Below are 24621 nucleotides of genomic sequence, written 5' to 3' on the forward strand. Positions count from 1 at the left end.
CAGTTATTTATGAATCTTTCCCAACCCCAGCTGATATTTCAGTATTTCAGCTCAGGCTCTGTCTCACTGTGGCTCTCTCCAGCCATGTAGTACTACAAGGAACAACACTTGCCCTTGGGAATTTGAACAAAATCAATCCTGATACTGTAAGGGGTGTGTATGTTTGCCAAAGACCTACACATTAGCACGTAAACCCTGTCTTTTTCTACTTGTGCAGCCAATCCTGCTTTTTAACTGGTATAAAACTTTTCTTTTTTAATCTCATTGATTATGGCTGTACAATGGAACCAAGGCACACTGCTTTATTGTGTCAGCAAGTGTCTCATTTTTCTAAGAAGAGAATTTGTGGCTCCTGGAAAATATAGGTCTTTCAGCAGACTGAGGCTGAGCTTGCTGACACTCTGTTTATGTCCGTATTCTGCTTGTTGCCAGCTTGGGACAGAAAAGAAATACAAGCAAAGTTGTTCAACACAGACAAGGGCTCACTGTGCCCTGTCCTTTCCACTGGACAAACTTTGGAAAGGCTATGAGAGGTAGTAAGCTAATATTAAAATGCAGCAAGAATTAAAGCCAGCCATTGAAATGAACAAGAACGTACCTCTGTGTTGCAGAACACATGGGAAAAAAAAAGGAGCAATTAGTTAATGTTTCAGTAGTAGAGAGGAGTGCAAGACAGAGAAAGGTAAAATCTCTGTTGACTAAATCAACTATATTTATGAACATTGTTTGTGCTCCATTTATGGTGTTCAGCTTCTTAAGCGATAAGTTTAGCTGAAGGAAATATTTGTGCAAAAGTGCATATAAAAGAAAAGGAATGGAAAATAAATTTTAAAAATGTCAGTGGTTATATATGCTCTAAGGAAGCTACTATGATGTGGTGCCACAGTAAAACAGCAACTAATCAACACCTCTTAAGCTGCTAATACGAAATCTTTACAGCAAATTGTTCTTCCTGGGGATTTGCACTTCAGTAATTATGTGGTGAAATTTAGCAAAAGCTTTCACTATCAGATAAACTCAAGCCAAATTTGTAGATGGAAGTATGCACAGGTCAAGTTTTTATCTTTTCAGAAAGATGTAATGAGGTGTAAACATCTATAAAACATGTTTGACTTCAAAATCCTTTGAGCTAAAGCTCTGCAAAGTCAAAGGCAGTTAGCTACCTGGTCCAGAGGGCACCTAACACCATGTAATCCCTGTATCTCAGCTCAGATGTAGCCAGAGCAGTATTTCTATCCAGGTACAGATTAGGTGATTCTTGGTTAATGTACATTTATGATTAGAATTTGACCATTTAGAAATGCAAATATAGCTGCTGACAGTGGGAAATAGCAAGAGAAGGGGGGCTAAAAATATCAGCATAATCAAGCTGCAGCCTAGAGTGACTGGATAAGAGAGCATGATGAGGGCTTTCCTTGGGATGTGCTTTCCTGGAGATGTGCTTTGGTCCTGCCTGATTACAGGTAAAAATTGGAAAACTATTGCAATTCCTGGAACTTCATTCCTCCCCGAGACCATTATCTTGTGCCCCAGATAGCTCCTGAACTATCTTCCTGCAATTCATATTGATTCAGGTGCTTTTTGTTCAGCTAGGAGGAAGAACAAGGTTTATCCACCCAGCCTACAAGAACTGATTCTGTCGGTCCTTTTGCTGCTGAGGTAAATTTGTATTGATAAACATTTGCAAATGCCTTCTTACAAACTCCCACAGCAATTCTACTAATAGCTGATGGCTGTCAGAATGGCATCAACAGTTAATTCTGCTGAGGACCAAAATGTTTTAATCTAATGCATGTTCTTTTTTGGCTGTAATATGAGTGTATGTAAGAGGAATGCAGTGAGTGGGCCATTCTGGTCAGAACACCTGATCAAGTGTCTCTTCTCAGGTTAAAATATAAGAACTATAATTTTTTCTTATAAAAGAAGGAAAAAAAAGAAGCCATGAAGAATGATGAAGATGCTCCTCTTAATCTAGCAATTTTGTGCATAAGGTTTTTATATTTTCATATACAATGGAATTGTCTAAATAAGATACTTGAATTAATTGTTATATTAGATTTAGTTGGACATTGCCCTGTTTATTGGAGATTTCTGTGACTGTGGAGCAGTAACTAAGTTTCTTCCAAGTCCCATCGGTTCCATGGTAATAATGGAGTAGATCACAAGTGCAAAAGATTGCTTTGCTTTAAAAGTTTACATATGCAACTTGCAAATGAGTTTTGGTGCGAGACTAAGAATTTATTCCATAAATTCAAAGTCTGTAGAAGGCTGGAAAGAATTCACAGGAATCATTTCCTTAAAAGTCGTATTCACTTCCTCTATCACCACTGAAAAGGCACAGGGTTCCCAGCAGCACTGCTATGGGGAGTGATCTCAAGGCAGGTGGGGAGGGCCAGGGTGTTGCCAGAGGGGCTGCAGGTCCTGTTCCCAGTGACATGTGCTGTCCCCCAGTGACTTGTCATGAACTGGCACCTCAGCCACAGCATACTTGGAGAAACAAAGGATATTTGCTAGTACCTGTTTTCTGAATCTTTGCTTGCTGCCAAATATTTTCCAGTGGATTATGGGGAGACCACGTCACAGAGAGGTGCTGCTTCCTAACTCTCACTCACCCATCATCTAAATTAGGTGTTTTATAAATGTTTAATCACATCATTGAAAGTGTCAAAGCCTTTCTCTGCCCAGTCATGCTCTCTGGTTATGGAACCCTAAAATGATGGGAATCACAGACTGAGGTTTGTGTGGAGTTAGAAGTGGATGGACAAATTCAGAATCAAGCCTCCTCCATAATGAGAGACTGATAAATCACGTCTGCTTTCCTCTACAATGCAAAGAGGAAAAAAAGCAAAGGGGTGACCTAATTTAGTCATTGAGATGAATGGTGTGATAGAAGAGTGTTCCTAAAAACACACGTAAAATGTAAATCCTTTTTTTCCTGTGAGTGCCTGGGCAGCAGTTGACTTCTGTGACTCACTTAAGAGAAATTCCATAGGAAAAAGGTTAGGCTTTCTCTGGGATGAAAAGAACGAGAGTAAATGATATAAACGGTGATTGTAAAGCAAATCCCTGCCTTATATCCCATCTACACTATATGAAAAGCAAACTCAGACAGTAAAATTTTAATTGCTGCAGTAGGTTCCCTGTCTTTGAGAGGTGAACAGCACAGACTCCCAAAAACAGAGCTCAGCTTTAAAGGCCAGCCTGGGAATGTTGATCCTTTTCAGAAGAGAAAAGAAGTGCATCTTGTCAGAGGCTTTTGGCATGCCCAGTGAAAACCGTGGACATTTAACCAGTAGCTTTTTCCTCACTCCAGTTGGTTGTTGGTTTGATATGGAATAACCTATAGTGGAGTCACAGCCAAAACATCTTCCCCAGCTGGCTTCAGGGAGAAGCAGCCAGAGTGGAAAGAGTGTGTGGATGGCCTACGTGCAGTTCAGTTCCAATGCACAGCGTTTGTTTATAGAAGCTTATATTCAGCTACACCATCAGCTGTCTCAAACAGTCCTAGAGCACAGGGAGAATAAAAAGCTGAAATTATGTTTGAGAACTAGAGGATTGTTTATAGCAATTCAACAGAACAATTGCATATTGATATACAGCAATCTGGGCTGCTTTTGAGCAGCCAAAGGAAGATATGAAGAGCAGGATTAAATGGCCCACTCTTACTAAAACAACAAGAATCTTCATTCTCTCTGATACTGATTTGGAAAAAGACACATGAGGTATCAAGGACAGAAAGAGGCTGCCAATGAGATTTTGCAGAATCCTGGCTTTAGTAGCATATGAGTTTTCTTGAATTTCTCTGATTTAAAGGGGAATTTTTTCTGCCTTTATATTGTCTTTGTTTTGCTTTGGAAATTGTGTCATAATTCTTTCTCTGGCTTTGGTAGCTACTTGGAGCCTGGTCCAATTTAAAGATTATATTTTGTTGTGGAAGCAAGTGGTTTCTATTCTTTAGACTGGAAAGCTGGGGATGTTATCACTATTACCTCTTGGGGGGGTGAACCTTAAAACTGAGTAACGTGAATAGCCTGTGGCAATAATAATACCTCACAACGGCTTTATATAGTGATTTGAGGAGTCCTGATGGCTCAGTAAATATTTAATAACAGTTTCAACATCATCATTCAGATTGCTAGCCTCACACTATCCCTGGTGGTGCTCAGTAGGTTTTTGCAGGCTGTCACCACAATGCTGAGCACAGTGTGTCTGACACTCTTCTGGAGTCAAACAATACCATATTTACCTAACTGGTAGCAATCATAAAATCAAATTAATAATAATCTACTAGGATTACTTCATGTTTCCTGCTGAGGAAAAATGTTTACTAAATATTTTTTTTCCTCCAAAATACTTCCTAAGATGGTTATAAAAGGGATGTGTTATTTATGAAGGCAAGGTTGAAAAATAAAAAAATTGCCTAATTGCCTTGCCTTGGGATGAGAAACCAGTAACACTTGTAGGAGTCCCTGGTTTCCTGCACACAATACAATTTCAAAATTACTTTCATGGACACTATTTTGAGAACTGGAAACCATGGCTTTTATGTTATCTGGCAACTTGAAATCTTTTGTATGGCACTAACCTTCAGGGGCCTGATCAAAAAACTGCCTGGATCTGCATTCTGTGTAGGTATAAATGCCCCAACTGGAGTATAAAAGTACATGCAAAGTGATCTGATTCTTCCTTCTCATGAACCAACAACTTCAAAAGCATCTTGATAAACAATGAAGGCCACGAGACTGGAAACGCTGTGCTTGTGGCTGAATCCCTTCACCAAGGGGCTGGAATCACATGCTGATGTTTCTGAGCACTGTTCCAGGTTGGAGCAGACTGGTGAACTTAGAGACAGTTGAGTCATCTCCACACAGAGGGGGCAGGACAAACAATTACACACAAAAGAGCGCAACAGAGTTAAAGATAGTTACATGTCCCCGTCACGAAACACAGAGAATGAAATACGTATGGACCTGCAGAGCATTTATACTGAGACTGGGCTAATGCAGTTCTAGATACATATCATGAGGATATTGCAGCAAAAAAAAAAGTGAACAAGAAGCATCTTGAAAACAAGGATACATGAAAGGGAAATGATATGACAATGGCTGGTGTAATGGTTACTTTTTTGTTTATATGTGTATGAAATATCTCCGGTTAGAAACATTTTAGTAGCTTAACATAAATGTTTATGTAGCTTTTCCAAGCTACATAATAGAATAACTAGAGTAGTATTACTGATTTTTTTTTTCCTGAATCATGTGTACAAGTCTCACTCTGGGAATCTGAATGCAAGGAATACTAATATTCCTCACTACATGTGGGGAGCATTACAGCTGAGCACAGCGAATTCTGCAGGCCTTATTTCAGAAGAATTCTAAATTCTAGCATGCAGAATATAAGCACAATGAGACAGCCACATTAGTAAGACTTTGTGTATGTAAGAATTTTGCAGAGGTGATAATTTGCTACATAGCTGCCTGCCAGAGTCAGACATAGGGGCTAAAAGTTTTTCCTTATTTCATTCTGGCTACATCAAAAAACACTGTTAATGTGTAAATACCTCAAAGGCAAGTATATCCTTACATTGGTACAGGGATACAAGGAAAAGGGAGTCGTATCCACCCCTTTTCTTTGCTATGACAACAGGATGGATTTTACCTGGAGATTTACTAGGAGTGTCCTGGGGATGTGTGCTCTGTGCCTACCAAGTTTCCAGCTTCCTTTAGGCACTCTGGAATTGAGGCTGCCTGCATGGTTTATCTGAGGATACTATTAGGTTGAGTGTTGTAATTTTCATTCTTCTAAACCCTACAAAAGTGATTTTGGCTGCAGGAAAATATACTACACATATCCTCTTGATGGAGGGGAAAAAGACCGAGGAAGAGGAAAAAGCTAAAGAAGACAGAGACCCAGGCTTGCCAATGTGTGTTATTTAGTCTATGTGCCATCTTGGGCCACTTTGTTAATTCTGTTTGGGATTTTATAAACAGCCACTCAGTGCTGAAGCACTACAGGGCTACCTGTGACTCCTGCTATTTATCCATCCCACTGTTTTTCCCCAGTCTGGAGGAGGTTGCTGCCTCCTTCCAATACGTAAAGCAAGTTTGTTTAGTTTACTTTAAACAGGAAGGAATTTCATTCCATCACATTCCCTAATGTAGACTCAATCTGTATGTTGCCTTGAACAGCACAGGCTTTGGATTATCTGGAAATGAAGCAGCCAGATCACCCTCCTAAAGCCCAGACTACAGGAGCAAGATGTACTGCCAATGTCAGGTTTTGCCAACCTTGACACGTCATCAGAATTATTTTAGTTACAGACTTCATCTTCCTGAGCATCCAAACTAAATAAGCACAATTGCAGTCTCTGAGAAATTATTTCAGAGATTCAAAGTAGCCATCCTCCTGGCTTCTGTTGAGTGATGTGCTAAAAATAATTAAATTTCAAAATCTTTTGAGAAGAGTCCTCTTGAGGATCTGTTGGAAGTTCTTAATTTATTGTCATTCCATTAACAGCTGATAGGTAAGTTGTCTTGAATGCAGAGTGCATAACATTCATCAAAACTATGCTGCTATTCAAAGTTTGCCTCTTCTATGCCCCTTTCCATGTAAACTGAGAACAGTCAAGCTCCCAGCCTTAAAAAAAGGGATGTGTGCTTTTGCTCACTGGCCTGAAAAATACAATTGAGAAGAAGCATCCAGTGTACTGGATGCATTTCCCTTTCACAGTACACAACCTGTAACCTAAAACTTTTTCATTGCTTCAGTAGCTCCTTGCCATTTTAGTGTTAAAAGTCTGAATTTGTTTTGCTCTCACACTTGCCCTATCAGTGACTGAGTGAAGTGATTAAGTCCACAAGTGTGGGTTAACAGTTGTGAATGCTTCTCTGCAAAGAGTTTTCTGATAGTGATCTGAACCTAACCTCCCTTCATATCCCCTTTTATCAAATAAAACTATGTACACACACAATGCAAGATGGGAGAAGAGGATGAGGAAAAAAACCTCAAAGGTAAAAAGCTTCTAAATGTTTCTAAGTTTGAAAGCACATTCTCCTACTGATTCAGTCATGAGATTTTCTTGCTTGATTGCTTATGCCAAGGACACTGCTCAAAACCTCAGCTTTCCTGGTAACTGTATTTAGCTGTTCATTTAAAGATGCTATTTTTACTTTCCACACCTTGTTTTTATTGGCCACCACCTTTTTTCCCTATAAAGGTTTTTTTTGTCAGGAGGCAAAATAGTTAGGTATTGCAAAGCCATATAGTATTTTGACCAATGACTACATTAGGAAAGATCTGTGGTTCTTAGCTTTTCCTCACCTTTCCTGTGGTTGCTCTTTCACATGCTGCCTGCTGAAAAGTGGGAGCTGAAAGGCTCTGTGCAAGGGGACTTTGCAGCAGCAAAATAATGGTCAGTCCACCTCCTTTCTTTCTCTCTTGAATCCAGTGCTCCAGAAATGCTGCCAGAAGTTGTTTTGGGGCCATCTGGGATTCCTCATTTAGATCATACAGTAAGTATGAAATAAGACTAATTTAATGGCAACGTTGTTATAAATCAAACTAAATTACTAAAAAAACTACCTGTCAAAATTAGGTTTTGTCAGACAGCAGTTTCTATTTACCTTATACAAGTCAGCTGGAGAGAATGAGATCATTGTGGACAGACAGAACAGACACAAAACTCCCAGAGTAGAGGCAGGAAAAGAAACTTGGACCAAAACCATTCCAGTAACAGAGAATATGAAATCTGATGTCTTCCCGTAGGGGAATACTTGTGGGACATGCTTCTCTGCTCCAGCGGTTTTCCCAAATTGCCACTGTAGAACTCTCCACTAGTCTTCTGAAATCACAAAAAAAGTAGGCTTTAGGTCAACTATTGTAAAACACATACTGACCCCACCTCCTCTGTCGATCCTACACGTGTGACACACTTTGGCCTGTTCAATACCACAGGTGTGTTCGGAGGAACACTTTTACATTACGATCGTTTGTTGACAGACACAAAACTTCAAGTGCCTCCCCGCTTCATAAAATTTCTTAAAGGCATTTTTCTACTAGTTTCTATGAATCCCACAGTTAATGTTTAAAATTATTTTTTTTGCTAGTTTTCTTGATTGTCAGTTCATTTTCTGTTATATTCTTTTCTACATCCCAAAATAACAAAAGCAACACTTTACATTAGTCATTATGATTAATTGTGCATTTCAACACCTCTCATTTGAGAATCTGGGAAACATTTTATAGTTTATTGGGTGATGGGAGCAAAATCTTTATAAGATCAACCATGATCAGCTTAGTCTGCAGGATTTAATTCTTGTTTCTTTGCCTATATAAATAACATAAACATGAATGCAATGAAAGTGAAAAATGGGGATCAGATATTTGTGTCCACCAGAAGCAGTGACAGAGGTCTAATGCATCTGGTTTAAGGCCAGGTGAGCAGGATTTCTTCTCTTATGCTGCTCATTGACTTCTGTAGCACAGGACAGGCCCTTGAGGCTGGAGCAATCATGTCATAATGCCAAAGGATGGACCACAGACAAAAACTTAGCACGGCTTTTCATGAGCACTCATGTCTTCTTGCTCCCATCTCAGTACAGGAATGTAACTCTCCTTGTAATTTCAAAGCCACTCGTTCAATCTTTTTGAGTAATTATGGGATGACAGCCGATTATACCCTGAAAATGCTTGCTAACACTATTAATCTTTTGCTCATATGGGCTGTTTATAGCTATAATTATAAATGAGTGAATAAAATGAAGTAATTTCTGATTGGTTGATTTGGGAAAGAAATTATGACTGTGGCCCAAAGGGTTCACTCAGTGCTCAATAGCACAAGGTGCTGAGCCTCCACTGAAATCAGGGGGGCTCAGCATCCCTGAGGAGCACTCGGCACATCTTGGCAATGGGCTGGATCACACCCACAATAACAAGACTGGGGCAGCAACTCAAAGAAATGTTCTTATTGAAGTTGGGGATAAATTAAAGGGAGGCAACCAAAGAGAAACTATTTTCAGACAGCAAGTCTAGAATTTCAGTAACATTTAGCCTGATTCTTTGGAAATAAATTGTCTATGGAAGATATCTTACCAGGGTTTAAGTACTTAAGAGGCCCTTATTACAGGCTTTTATACACATAAGTCAAGCAATGTGATGCACATTTTAGTGCTATATTATTGCCAGATGGACTTTCACATTCATATTAATGTTTTTGTGAAAAAAGAAAAACCAAAATTAATTCTAGTTAAATTCTACTGTTTCATTGGCTTGTGGTCAAATTCAAACAACTTCAGGCATCTAAATGAAATATATCTGAAGAAGGTTGACTGAAAAGCGATTTTTAAATTTTTTATTACTTTAGAATGTCAGTTTATATTGCTATTATATTATACTGCTGCTGGGGAATTGTTGACAATTACTTCTGTCACGTGGCTTTCCACAGACCAATCTTGTTATTTTTCTTTTGTTTTAATTGCTATATAATGAACAATTTCAGTGTTATAAGATTAGGGAAGGAAGTTCATGTGACCAACACTTCTCCATAGTAGCATTTATTGAAAAGATATTCTAGTGGGTCTCCAGAATAAAAGAATAGCTTTAGAGGCCTAGATGCAAGATGAGGTGAGTTCAAGGACAGGCAAAGCCCAGTAGGAGCAGAGACTGTGTTTTATAAAGACAGTGAAATGAAGAGTAGTCAGAGGATGTGAAAAAGGTCCATAAGAAGTGTCTGTGGTTTAGAAGGCAGCTTCCTGCGACAGGGCTTCCCTCCCTTTGACTGCAGTGGTGGGCTGGTAATGGTAACTCTCTCTGTTTCCATTCCATGTGACACCATCTATATGCATTTTGAAATAAAATTGGTGGTGGTTTGGGGAAGATAGAAGTTGCCAACCCCGTGATAATTTCCTACAGACAACCAAGAAAGAGACCTGTGGATAGAAAGATACAGACAGGGAGTTGCCATGACCATAAAAGAACTCTCTAAACATCTGAGAAAGGGGCACTGAAGGAATTGAGATTAGAAACAATTCAAGAAGCTGTTGTCGTCTGCAGAGGTCCTGTTAAATTTTGCCCAAATACCTGCCAGCTGAATCCTAGTTATTAGTGCTGATCAGTTGAAAATGCACAGGGTCTGAAAAAAAAAAAAATTAAAAATTTGGCAACTGATTATAAGGTTAGAAAATCACTTTTCACAGTTACTTTCAGAAGTGAGGATTTCTTGCAAAACTGTTCTTGTTTTCCTCACTACTGCTGTAGTTTTAGGACAAGAAAACTCCTTGGGCTTCCACATTCAGAGCCCCACAGCTAAAACCCTCTCCTCTCCTCCATGCCTACTTAACCAAACTGATTAATTTCTTAGAATCATGAAGAAATAGTCTTGTTGCAGAGGAGAAGGAAAAAGGCTTGATAAAGTCAAAAGTCAAAAGAACAAACAGTGACAAGAGCAAGAAAGTGACCTTGTTTTTTGGGACATGTGTAGGAATTGTTACTGCAGATAACCTCTGTAGCATAACAGGTATATTTGCACTTTACATTACACACTGCTTATATTATTCTTAAAAATTATTTTGGTTTGAGCATAAGTTCCTACTTAGCAATTCAGAGATTTAAAGGATGAGTTGCTATAACAGTAATACAGTATTGAAGCAACAGCATCAGGAGAGCTGAAGACACTGCTAACTACCAGCTGCCAGTTCATGCCTTGAAGTTGGTATTTGTGGACAAAAGTAACATTTCTAATCCAAGTGTCTGTGAAGGCAGGGCGAGACAGAGCCCTTGGGCACTGCACAGCTGGTGGAGCTCTGTTCTGGAGTTTCACAAACATTTTCCCTTCCATCAGCCAATGTCCGAGTGAAGCCTCTGGGGGGAGGGAGATGTCTTGACCACATCTGTCACTTTGAAAGAGTGTTTTGGGTAGCTTTCAGCTCTGTTTTCTCTCTGGGGACAAAGCTTGCATTTTCTAAGAACAGTCAAAAATGAAACTAGCCTTCAAGAGACCAAGGAAAATGACAAGAAATTGTATAAGTTTCTAGTCCAAGTCTGGGCTTGCCCTTACAGGTACGAGCTGTGTTTATATCACAATTCTCTCAACCCATTTTCCTCATACATTGGAAATCTCTCTTTTCCAGCGATTTCCTTTCCTTTCATTGTTGCATGTTTACAGAGTTCTTTCACCAATTGTTTTCATTCTTCCCTGCTACTGTTTACGTGTACGTTTTGATAACAAAATGCCTCATGGGATCTCTCATGGCTGCTCCCTCCTCTTTATGCCTGTTGGTTTCCACCTAATAGTGCTGTTTCAGGACCTGTGTGTTTTCTCTGGTGAAACGAGGTGCTTATGACAGAGGTGAGGTGCCAGACTGATCTCTCAGAGCACTGTGTATGTACGTGACAGTCAGCTGCTGATTTTACTCTCAATTCTCAAGGCCAAAGCTTCATCTGCTTCCCGTCCCACCCATGGGAGCCATGACATCATCTCCATGGTATTCTGAAATGTTACCCAACGGTCCTGTCTTTTTCCTCTCAGACTTTAGTGATGAAATCAGTCATTTCTTTCAGGGATGATGGTATTAAGTGTGTTCTACATGTCTTTTCTGATTTAATCTCTTCTCAATATGTATTTACTTTTTTCAGCTTTGTAATTACACGTTCTTTACATCTCTCAGTACAAGTGTTACGATTAAGCTGTTCTGGATCTGAGGTGAGGTTTGATCTGTTGAGGACCTCTTTTGAAATGCTTGTTTAAACTGTTTTCTACCTTAAAACTATAGCTGTCCTATATTATTTTTTCCATCGTTGTTTTTCATTAGCAAAATTTCTTGAACTTATTTAAAAAACACAAACAAACCAAAGATTTAGTAGCATCCCACCATGGACATGTGCATAAATGTGGTCATACTGTTTACATTTAAAAGGTACTTGTTCTCTGGTGAATCTCTGTGTGCCTGTTGGAGGTGGCAGGAGAAAGTATGTCATGAGTAATTGCCCAAGAATTGGAGGATCTTTTTTGTTTCTCCATAGTTTGGAGCTGTGCCATCATCAATTGCATGACTACATTTTCAGCTCCCAGCTGCTGCTTTCATGGGCCTCTATGTTGTAGGAGCTCCTTCAGACCACAGACCCAGTCTTTTTCTTCGGTTGGCTCTACCTCCTTCCCTGCTGTGTGTGCTGCCTGATCGAGAAAGAATGAGCTCTCCCAGTTAAACGTAAAAGTATCTGGGCACATAATGCAGGCTCTGACTTCTGCCCTGGGTTCCAAAGGAAAGCACACAGTTCTTACAGCTGCAGTAGCCCAGGTCAAGTTTTCCCTTCTTTCACCCTTTTTTTCTTTTCTCTGTGGCTCCAGGGAAGCACATCTGTTAAGCCCATAGACACATTTAGGATAAAAAATGAGGTGTCTTTGATGATTATGTAGGTGGATCTCACATACATGACTGTTGCTTTCACCACTAATTTTTGGTTTGGATTATGCCTTTGGTCTTCAAATAATATTTCCAAGGTGTAAATCCATACTGATTCCAATAGGCTGACATCTGCTTTAATAATTTTACATGACTTTTAAAGATTTATGGCAGTTTTTTTGAATATACTTTGTATCATAATAAGAAAAAGAGTGGAGTGGGTCAGTACACCACCTTTACCATGGCTGTGCTTGCCTTCAGTGACTTTTTTGGGCGTTTCTTTAATGTTAAAAGTGTAATCGTCTTACGTGTTAAGCTTAGGCAAATGACCTGTGTCCTTATGGAAAGTTGAATGCTGAGCTGATGGAGTGTTTGACAGGTATGTCTTCCACAAGCAGAGGGGATGAGCAGCGCGGTCCCGATGCCATCAGGGCGCACATGCGAAAGGGTCGCGTTGTTTCTGTTGGCTCATGGAGCAGCAGCTTCAGGTGCTCACAATCGCCCGAACAAAATTAAATTTTCAGAAATAGGTTTATGGGGACATAACAGCCAATGAAAGCACTGAGCAACTGTCTAGAGGGGCAGGCGAATGTAATTGCCCACATGGCCAGCACTGGCCCCGCACCCGGCTGGTACCGACGCGGGGACACAGCGCGGGCCGAGCCGGGTCTCGCTGGTCCCGCGCCCCGCCAGCCCGGCCCGCTCCGCTCCATCCCTGCAGCTCCCACACCTCCGGCGGCGGGGCCGAGGCGGGGCTTGGCCGCTCGCCCCTCCCCGGCGGCGGCAGCAGCAGCAGCAGCACCGTGCGCCGCCAGCGGCTCCTGTTGCGCCGCCGGTGCCCTCGGAGCCCCGGCCCTCCCACCGCCGTATAAAGCCCGGGGCGGGCGGCAGCGCCCATCGCTCCTGCCCGCTGCGGAGGAGGAGGAGCAGCAGCGGTACCGCGCCGCGGCGGCCCCCAGGCACCGCTTTCCCCTCTGGTTTTCCACGCCCGCCCCTCTCCCCCCGCTGTCGGGGGCTGGTGGCGCGGGCAGGCCGGCGGGTGCGGAGGGGGAAGATGGCGTGGAGCGGCGCCCGGTGGCCGCGCCTCCTCCTGCCGCCGCTGCTGCTGCTGCTGCTGGCCCTGGCGCTGCGGGCGGCGGCGGAGCGGCGCCCCGGCCCCGCAGGTGAGCTCGGTGCGGTGCGGGGGTTGGGATGCGATGGCGGTGACCCGCGGGCGGCGTGTGCGGGCGGCGGGGATGCGCCGGCGGCTTTGTGCCTTCCGGATCGGTAACATCTGCCAGGGAGGGAAAGCCCTCCCGCCTCGGTGGAGGCTGGGACCCGCCGCTTTCCCGGGTTATTTATTTATTTCCCCCCGCCCCGCACGGTAACGCGCCGCTCGGGGCGGCGGAGCGGCTCGGCCGTGCGGGAGTGGCGGCGGCGCCGGCTGGGGCAGCGCTCCCCAGGTTGCTGACAAGAGGAACCGCTCGGCTTGAAAGTGCCTTAACCCGCCCAGGGGGTCATAGATGCATGATCACCCTTGGGAGAAAAGAAAAGAAAAAGGATTCCTTAAAGGGAATTGAGTCTCTTAGGCTTTTGCCTTGCCCGCCTCCCCCCTTTTCTTCCCTCTCCCTGAGACAAGGTGTTGATGAACATGTTTTTCCAGGCTGGGGAAAGCAATAGCGTCAGTCGCTGTGTCACTAAACTGTAGCAACTGCTGATGAAGTTTCCTACTTCGTGCAAAAGTCAGCTGGAGACTCACTCCAGTGCCTGCCTTGCCTTTCACTTGTGTTCTCTAGCAGCTTTAACTTCAAGGAACCAGAAGGTAGAAGAAAATTTTATCTTCAGCATGTAAAATAAAGGAACATATGCAGGAAATTCCCTCAGAGAGAGGTGTCCAAGCACATGTATGTCCATCAATATGCCAAAACATGTTTTTTTCTCTAATACTTTTTGAGAGTCCGTAGTTCTGATTTCTGTTCTAAGCGTACAAAGGTATTTCATCCCACTAGATTATTACCACATGATATCCAAAATAGTTTCATTTCTTGGCTTGTTTTACTCAAGTGTAATCAAGTTATTTTTAATATCTGGCTTAATTTTCTAGTGTGCATAAGGAGGCTGCTTTATTTGAGAAGCAAGTTTTGTCAGCAAGTTCTTTGATATGAAAACTGCTGACTTGGTTGAGAACTAGTGAAAAGTTAAAACAGTTAAAAAGAATGGTGTTGACGGATAGCGGACTCCACTCAATGAACTTCTCATTTCCACTTTTCTTGGTACTTTGCTACTTTTGGTCATTCAAGGGATTTATCTGGAGGCTGTGGTGTGGATGCTGTCTATCAGAGGGGTGTGAGCGTTACCATTCAGCCTTTACTGCCCCTCAGAGGTGCACCCCACAGGAATAGTTTTGAGCAAAAAGTTGAGCTCCTGTACCTGTTTTCAGGGCAGTGACTGCAAGTTGAGCACCTTTGGAAATCAGTTATTGCAAACACAGTTACGTTTTCACGAACATATCTATTCAAATAATGCTTTTTTAAACTATGCGCTTGAAATGTAGGATCTCAGGCTGATATAAACTAGTAGCTGGTATGGTAAGGATTTTTTTTTAATCCTGCTGCTTTTCAAATCTGTGAAAAGCAGAGTGCATAGTCCAGACAGCTCCGTATGATTCAGCAACCCAAAAATAGACTGCTATGTCTATATCAATAGTAAAAATGACGCTACACAAATTACAGTGCAAGAAAGCACTGATAAGTTTATATATAGGTGTTCACACAGGATGACCTTAATTCCTTTTAGTTTAAACATGAATAACCTGAACTGTAGAAATCTGTGCAGGGCTGAAACCACTCTGTGAGTAGTTTCTTGACCCCAGACACTTCCTGCTGTGTTATGTGTTTTTATTCCAGTTTTAACCCTTAAATGTTTTTCCTGTGCTGTATGGCCTGAAGAGAGGCAGACCTTATGGTGCCTCTAGTTCTAGAAATCTGTTTTTCAATTTCTAGTCTCTTGATACTTTGTACAGTTTGGTGTAAAACAGCAGGCGAAGACACAATTTGCATGTCGATTTTTAACACAGTCCATTCATATTGCTTACTTGAGACGAAAGCTCTAAGAGTGTCTGAAACTGACTGCCAAGCTGCATCTTCATAAGACTTTATTCAAAAAGTCTTTGGAAAGAGCTGCCTGTTGCACAGCACTGGTTACAGTGAGAGTCAGTGTGGCCCTGTGGCAAACAGTGTTTGCAGAAATCTGTCCTGCGCTCCTTCCTTGGCCACAGGTTTATATTTCAGGCAATTGCAGAGAAGAGCACTGTTGAGCTCTGAAACACTGGCCCCTGTGTGGTGAAGATGCAAAGTTTCTGTGTTAAAACACCAGTGTTGAAATATTTCCACTGCACCACACTTGCTGCATGCACAATGCTGATTGTGACACACAGAAAGACAGTGGAAATGACATTTATCATTGCCTGAGAGGCAGACACTGCTCTTGGCAGCAGATGCAGATGATGTTCTCACCTAAAATGTTTTGTCAGTCAGCTGTTTGCATGGGAAATGAGTTTGCTGCCTTTGAGTCTGTTCCCCGGAGCAGCTGTGGGGACTGGGCTGGAGCACGGCCGTGTTGAGGTGTTGGGGCCCAGGTTGCAGTGGCAGCAAATGGGCAGGTTTTGAGGTGGGTCCATGGTGTCTGGGTGTGCTCCTGAAGTGGGGGGGGTGGGCTGGGGGGAACAGGGCTCCAGCAGCGTGGGTGGCTTTCCAGAGAAGCCTGGCCGGGAGGTGGGGCAGCACAGCTGGCTGCGGGAGCGCTCGGAGCCAGTGGGCTTTCCTCCACCTTGGCATCCATCAGCTGCTGGTCACAAATGCTTCAAGCAGTAACTGCTGGCTGGCCTAGCTCTGTGAGGACTCACTTGAAGATACAGCACGTACTGTTACCATTTGTGTTGACTTTTTTTGGGTCAGACAAAATAGTATCTATGAGTGATAGCCATCGATAGAACTTCCCTTCTGGGTTGCTTGTGGTGCCCAAACAAGAGATTTTGGTCATTCAGCCATCTTGACATACTTATTAGAAGTACTGACAGACTTGGCCTGCTTGGTGGAGGAGAGATCATAAATACAGCACTCTGTGCCTGCCTCCATCTCTCTGCCTAATCTTCAGTGTCTTGCTTCTTTGCTGGTGCTACTTCTGTCTTCTCTTGTCACCACAGTACCTAAAATTGCTGCATAAACCTGTATTGTGGAAAAACCTCCTCTGGGTCTCTTGGGGCTGTGCCCTTTTTGTGGGGACTGTATGAAAAAGCTGCCACCTCCCCTTAGAGGTGAATGGTAAAAGCAGAGATTGATGAGCCCAGAACTGACCCTGCAGGAGACAGCACTTGGGTTGCCTGTGTCTGGGACACCATCATGCATTTAGCATCAGTGTGCTCCACTTCAAATAGAAGTATCTATTTCAAAAGATACCTTTAGCCTACAGCTTTGAAATCAATAGTGACTGACAAATGTAACAGTGTGTAGTGAGGGGTATGAGTATTTGGAAATAAGAGAAAAGTAAGAAAATATGGCTGTGGAGGTGCAAACCAGCAAAACTGTTCTTTCATCACCTCTTTTTCCCGTGAAAATACTCATCCTTGAAAACACCCAAAGTTTGCAGTCTGAGTTCTGTGTAGCACTTGTTTTAGAGGCTGCACAATGCCAGTATCTGTGGCAAAAGAAAATGTAGACATTTTTGTTCAGACTTTTCTTCCTTTCTGTAGGTAGAGGGAATAATGAGGCTGTGGAAGTAGACCACAGAGATGGATGTAACATTGTTTCTCTCTGTGATATACAGTGGAATTACTGCAACTTTGACTGTAAAATGCATTTTTAATTAAAGCAAGAAAAAGTAAAACAGTTGTGACCTTTATCATCAGCATTAGTTGCTGTAAACTGCACTGTAAAGGTACAGTGGAATGACTGCCATGATTATCTGAGCCGGGGGTGTTTTGTGTGAAATGTGTCCCTGTCAGGGGTCTGAACTAATATTATTTCTCAAGGTTGTCTTTATGTTCGTGGCACGTTCTGGAGGGTCATTATTTATGTGCAAGTTCTTGGCTTTTTCCCTCCTTTCTGCTTATTTAAGCAGAAGTGACTCAGTCTCTTCACAGGGAAGTGTTTAGTTTGTCTGTTGAACTAACACTGTTATGTTGTGTAATCAGAAGCCGTATCTTTCAATTTGTGTAGAGCTGCCAATCTGAATTACAAATTACTTGACATGCTGCTCAAGTGAATTTCCTTGTCATGAAGAATAAGTATGGTTGCAATAAGGGCATTTTTGTTTTTATTTATGTTGTTAGGGGTTTTTATAGTTTTTGAGTGACCAGTTGCAAACAAGTTTGAAAGTGAAGAATGTTTTTGATCCTTCTTAATTTAAACATGAGCAGGGTTCTCTCAAGCACAAAACACAGCTTGACCAAACAGATAAGACACAATCCTGCTACTAATGTGTGGGAGTGTTGTAGCTCTAGAGAATAAACAACACTTAATTATCAAGGAATACATGCTTGCAAGCACAGCCTGACACCACAAGTGGCTTTAGGATTAATAGAACTGCTCCTGGAGTATTTCCTTAAGGTGAATTCAGTTTTAAAAATATGGATGGTACTGGTCATGAGGAGACTAAATATGTAAAGATGCTGTTTCATCTCAGATGTCTGTTTTCCAGGAGCTAGAATTTGCTTACAATTTGTAGTAGAAGTAAAACAAACAAATGAAAAACAAATTACAAGTGCACTAAAGAAACATTATTTGATCATCAGAGTAATCTGGCTTCTTCATGTTTTCTGTGTGTGTGCATGCCTTTCTTGCTGTGAACTGGTTTTTTTAATATAATGTTTTAACACTGGTTACAATGAACACTAAGACTGGAGAAACTTAGGTACCTACTCATTGTTTAAATATTTAGATTATTGACTAATAATACAGTTGACATATTTGAATATTTTATTCTGTTTCTGCATGAACCAAAATTAAAGATACTCTGTATTACTGTATAATTTCTTTTCAGACGTGACTGTTTTTGTAATGGAGTTACAAAGTAATTACAGACGAATTTCCTTAATAGTTTAAAGCTAATCAGTAGAACTCTGCTTTGGCTTAAAACATTACTTTCGAATTTATAGGACAATTCTGAAGAAACTACCTCTATTTTAGTGTTCGCCCCACCAGCTCTTATGGTCTGCCCTTTGAAAATATTTGAGGGTTCATTCTTGGAAAAATTGACAATCTCTTAATCCATTGTGGATTTTCTTAAAAAATAGACATGGGGGGAAAAAAAGGTGTGTGGGGAATCCTTTTTGATGGTAATACTGATTCTTGCAATGATAGAGCAAGTATGTTTTTAAAGCTGCAGTATTCGTAATTAATGCTAACAAACTGTAAGGAAAAAAAAAGACACAGGAAAAAAAGCTAAACAAAAATAGGTTTGTCATTAAAGTACCACTCCTCTGAGAATGAATTCTGTACCTGTGGGTCTAAGTGTTAGTGTTCTGAATGAGCCCATTGTTGAAATCAGCTGTGCAAGAACTAATCAGTATCTGATACAATTGCTTTCCTAATTTTTTACTTTTTTAAAAAGTAAAAGTAGATTGTTTAGTTTTGTAGTTCACATGAAACTTTAATACAGTAAAGTGTTTCCTTAGACTGTCTTCATAAGCAATTTACTAATGCTGTTTTGCTTTGCTGTGAAGCAGCTGTACTTGTGTTGGATCAGAACCAGGCCCATAACTATGAGCTGAAGTTGCTGGGTCAAGTGTATTATGTTAAAAGCATCTTTAAACATGCATCATACATAACATGACATGTCTTGTGTCAGAAGTAGGACAGAAGTTTTTACTGCCATTTCATGATTTGAAGAACTGAGTTGTTCAAAACAGGGCACTGATCCCACCAGTGTGGAGTTTAAGTTGCTTGTTTGCACAGAAAAGAGAACTTTGAAAAGTATGGGATTTCCTTCCTTTCCAGGGTAGTGTGGCCTGTGGTTCTGTTTGGAGAATTTTAGATGTCCAGTGTTTGTACACAGGACCAGATGTGAAGCTGTAGGGCAGCTTTTTCAAATGAACTGACTGATCCGGGTGGTAGCATCTGCTTACAACATGAACCACAGTGTGGGCATGAAGGACAGCTCTGTGTCTTCAGGATGGCTCCAGTTACAGCTTAAATTTCTCTCTTTTCTTAAAGTAAAGACTAGTCTAAGGCGAAACCATTATTGCAAGTCCTAACTGCTGAGTTTCATTGATGGATTGATTACCTGTCAAAAAATGGACTTGAACAGTGCCTGTTGCTGTGTGTGACTGCTTCTGTTTAAACAGCTGGATTTGCTAAACGACAGCTTAAGAAGTAACATGCTCTCCTCTAGATACATATTTATGAGAGAAGCAGAGAGGGCAAGGCTACAAAAAGGCAGAAGCTGAGTAAACTTTCTCACTTAGCCAGCTGATGCTAATTGTGTCCTGCTCTCAGCTGCACAGCCCCGATGACAGTTTATAGCAGGGCCATCCAATCGGTGCATTCAAGCAAGACACAGCTCGTGCCATGACTCCATCCATTCCCACTCTCAGGAAGATTTTTGTGGTTTGATTGCTATCTGGGCACCAATAAACAGCTGTAACCTGATCTGCTCCACATTTGTCAGGAAGTTAGGCAGTTCCTTCATGCATGGCAATGATGTCATTTACAAACAGTTGATTTTAATTTTTTTCTCGTCTGGGAACTAAGGAACTCGTCTTATCTTTGCTTTACTACAGAATAACTGACTCAGTAAATAGGGTCTTATCCAAGTCCTCTGAAACTGATGGAAAAACACTTTACTCCTGCTTGTATTTGGCTTTGTTCAACTATCAAAACAAGGAAATCTTGCATTAGAGTGAGTGCAGGCCAGAGCACTGGCCAGTGCTCCACCCGGGACTGATGTGTGTGATTGATGAGTGCACATACAGTTCTTAATGAGCTCTTGTTGACTGTATGTTCAGTACTACTAAATTAAAAAAGTAAGTTAAGGGCTGAGACATAATCAGCTTTTAAATGTTTCCTGAAATCAGTTGTACATTAGGAGTAACTACCAATCCTTGAAGCTGTGTATAGGTAATGTATATGCATATACAGAAAAACAGTTACAGCCTGTGGGCTGTGAGTTTTTATTTAATTGTTTTAGAACTGGCTCTGTTCAACATTTGATCATTTTAATGTAATCATTTTAGGTGCTGTATCAGTGAAACATCAGAAATGATGTGGTAACAGACAGCAGTAAGCAGCAGCTCAGCAGGCTTGCTGTTGGAGTCAGTCCGCATGGGAGAGGGAAATGTGTGTTCACACCCTGTACTGTGAATTAAAGTATGAGGGAATTACAGTTTGTAGAAAAGAAAAAGAAGAGAAAAAAAAATTTAGTGTCCTGGCCAGGAGCCGTGTGTTAGCAAGTGCTAATCTAACATAGATTCTATAATAGGAGAAAATTCAGAGCAGCTCCTGCTTAAGTGTGTGTTTCTGCTAACCAAACTTCTTTGCTCTTTAAAACACATGAGAACAGGCAGAATGTACTGTGGCTGAGGAAGTCGCAATAGTACCAGCTATTTGAAGGTAACTGAAACCAGGAAATGATACTTTCTATATTTCTCTCCCTAGGGAGCTCCTGAAAACTTCCTGCATTTATTGGTTCTATTCCCTGGCTTGGGACAGTGTTGGCAGCTTTGATACCACTGGCTATTGCTCTGTAATTTCAGCAAGGTTTACAAACAACCTGGAGGAGCACAGGAAGGATTATCCACAGATAGCCCATGCATTGAGTGATCCTGATAACCATAAATGCCAGTCGTGGTCAGAAACTGTTTGCAACAGTTTCAGGGCAGAAGTTATTCTTTTTTTCCTGCAGGTTGAACCAATTTAAGGGTCAGGTGGTAGCAGGGATGATACATGTGTACCTCCATTAGTTCTGCAATAACTTTATACTAACAAAATAAAGACTTTCACAAATCTACTAAGAAGGATTTCTAAGTTTTTGGAAATCACATAAATAATGTTCGTGCTACTCTCTGTATTTTGCAGCAAGGCATGTGTGTATGCATGTATTGAAGTGCAGTGATTAAAGGGAGGTTTGTGATGCAGAGGAACACAGACCAAACTTTCAGAAGAGGTTGGTACAGGAAGGTCTGCTTCTTCTAAATCTGGCCTTTCAGAAGTATTTTAAGCATTGGTTCTTGCTGATATTTCATGAGTTTTTCAAGCATATTTTGTCTCCCATCCAAGGGTATTTTTTAGCATCAATTCAACCATGCTATTTAGTTGCAGAGAACCCAGTCTTACAATGTGATCATGGCTATGGTTAGTGGAACTTTGAAACCAGTCTGCCTTTCTGGGAAGCACAAAAATGTGGGATAAATGGAGGAATGCAGCAGTGTCCTGTGCAGAGCGGAAGTTGACTGTATTATATAAAGATCAGATTAAAAAAACTTCAGGACTTCCAAATAGGAAGTAGTATTGTTTATGCCCCATTCATCTTTCCCCCTCCTGCAGTGTAATGCACATTTATTTACTGAGAAAAGAAGATGACCATGTTTGCTATTTCAGCACATTGTTGCCTTTCTAAAGAATCCTAGGGAGAAAATAAACAGCTGTCGGATGGCTCTGTCTTTTCTCTCTTTATGCCAGAAATTTTACTTGACCAGAAATTCTTCTGTTGGCTTACTGCTTTCTTTGACCGCATGTACGTCACAAGTTCACACTGGATGGGTATATATGTTTAAAGCTTGTGTTTTTTCTTGTTGTGTACTTAAGATATTTGTTTGCTGCTGGATTACATTAGCCAAGTATATGTCTGTAGGTATAATGGTTACATTGTATATGATGGGTTTGTTTGCGAAGCCTAGCCATGAGATATGATGGGTTTCTCCTGTCTCTGTTTGTCATCTTTTCACAGTACATGGATTTTCAATGGGTTTATTTGATGCAGAATCTTAAGTTTAGGCAATAATCCTAAAATCAAGTTTCTTTTTGAGTAGTCTAATCTTGCCTTTGTGAAGGATAAGTGGAAGATCGTGTTGTGCTAAAAGATCTGGAGTCTGAAAGTACTCTTTGATATTTTAGTTGTCTTAATGGTTCTTTGGATTTTGAACATACAGTCTAAGTCCATATAAATAGGGAACAGAAATTACTGTTGGCACCACTGATGACTCTATAGCCATCTGCAGAGCTTCAGCTTGTCTTGAAAGCATATAGAAGAATGGTTTTTTGTGATCTTGAACTGTGACAAGAGGAATCCAGGTTGGAGTTTGTTTTCTTTTTAGTTTGTTTGTTTTTGTGGGAAACTACATCCTGTTGGTTTCCCATATCTCCAGAGATGCAAGAGACATAGTAGGCACAATTACATAGCTTAATCAATGGGCTTGGATGCATCTGTGTGCTTCTTCCAGTTATCTATCCTATCCATCTTCTCTTCCAGGCATATGCTTAAGTCATGCCTTAGTACTACCTGACCTTTCTTTGCCAGTGTGTGGGCTTTTTTTTTTTTTTCTTCCTTAAATCCATGGAGGTGTTCCTAGTATGCTTCTGGTTTCCAAGGTTTTTCTGTGATCTCCAGCAACTTGTTTATTAGCTTGCTGGAAATGTTTGGTGATTTATTTTTCAGTTATACATAACTTTACACATTTAATAGGAAGATGGATACACAGTCATTACTCTGTTAAGCAGCTCTGGGTGGGGTGTAATGTGCAAATGGGAAAATAGATTGTGTTAAATGTAGACACTGGAACATGAATAAAAATGTATTACAAGTACAAAACATCATTTGTTTACCATTATAGAGATAGATTTTAATGTCATAATGTGGTACCATGCACAGATGTCCTTTGATCTTCCAGCTTGCTTCTGTTCCAGAGAAGTCCATGGTACTTGAATCCAGGGACTAAATGTCAGCTTCCGTGTGGCTGTAAGCAATATCCTCAGTTTTGGCTGCTCTGAATCTACTATACTAGTGCCCACAACCCCTGGTAGAAATTATGTAGTAATCTCTGTCACTGTTCATTCAAGATAAATAAGAACCATGTGGGTGTGTGAGGAATGACTGCAGTTCTTTGCATGCTTCTTTGCCAGGATACAAGGAGAAAGGTCACTGCTACTTAAAGCAGTCCTGCCATGGAAATTCCTGACTGAGACCTTGCCAGGCAATTCACTGAAGACAAAGGCTCTGGCTTATTGTTCTTATTTCTGGAAATAAATATTTCTGATGCAGCCAGGTCCCTGAAGATAGCAGCACAAAAAAATGGGTAGAAGAGTCAGATGTTTTGATAAACCTTCACTGCATTTCCTAATGCACTGCATGTGCTCTATATGTGGTGTTTTCTGTGCTGAAGGGTTTCAGAATTTGCATATAAAAATGAATTCTGTATGTCACTGGATATACTTTCCTTGGCCAAACACATGCTGTCTCAGGCTTGTTTTCAAAACAGAACAGCTGTTTTGTGGGTGTAACTGTTGGAAATCTGCCTGAAAAAAATTGCATTCTAGTAACTTAAGCACCCTCATACCTGGCATGGAGCTCTGAGGAGATTTTTATTCATGCCTTCCTGTTGAACTTCAGTATAGGGTTTGCATTTCCTTTTTACACAAACTGACTTGACTTGTGGAAATAAATACCAAGCTTGGTAATCCCCTCCAGTGACTGCCAAGATGCCTCTGGCAGCCTGTGTGCTGGGGTAGCCCAGCCCTTCCAGGCAGCCTGTACCCTCTGTGGCATCCCAGTTCAGAGGAATGTGAGTGGGGAGGAATGTGACCACCTGCTGTGTTCTTGTTTTCATATGTGTTTGCACTTTGGGGATGCTGTTACTGTGGGAAGATATTACTGAGAGTGTATATTCATCCCCTTGTGTGTAGGGGATAGTCAGACTTAAAGTGTAGAGCTCAAGCCTATGTGTAAAACCACACAGCAGAGCTCCTTTAGGGTGAACACCTCAGTGGAGGGCAGGGGTTTGTGCAAAGTGGATGGTGAAGCAGGAACTTGCTGCAGCTAGAAATCCTTGTGGGTTTTTTGTGGCACTCTCACTGGGGAGTTCCGGGCCACAGTAGTAGCCTGGGGTCTGTGTAATTGCAGGCATCTTTCCACTGCTACACCTGGTCTTCATTGCACCCTGTTGGAGCCCTGGAGCTGGTACAGTGATGCTGCTGGGGACACTGGGCTGGTCACTCAGCCTCTGTGTGGGAGGGCTCTGGTACAGCCCTGAACC

The 24621-nt window shown here is 41.4% G+C and overlaps 1 protein-coding gene across 3 annotated transcripts in view; it reads left to right on the forward strand.

The window, feature by feature from the left end:
* Positions 1–24621, forward strand: part of PLOD2 (procollagen-lysine,2-oxoglutarate 5-dioxygenase 2) — a 65712-nt gene that overhangs the window by 782 nt on the left and 40309 nt on the right. The window contains exon 1 of one of the 3 annotated variants that reach the window (XM_064666361.1): positions 13004–13561. The exons of 1 other annotated variant lie outside the window; for it this stretch is intronic. In XM_064666361.1, coding sequence (XP_064522431.1) covers positions 13453–13561 — 109 coding nt within the window. In that variant the 5' untranslated portion in view covers positions 13004–13452. Of the gene's footprint in view, positions 1–13003; positions 13562–24621 lie in introns of those variants that run through there. One more of the 3 variants, XM_064666360.1, reaches the window with a different exon arrangement.

The sequence above is a fragment of the Pseudopipra pipra genome, chromosome 10 (assembly GCF_036250125.1).
Source record: "Pseudopipra pipra isolate bDixPip1 chromosome 10, bDixPip1.hap1, whole genome shotgun sequence".
NCBI classification, from domain to species: Eukaryota; Metazoa; Chordata; class Aves; order Passeriformes; family Pipridae; genus Pseudopipra; species Pseudopipra pipra.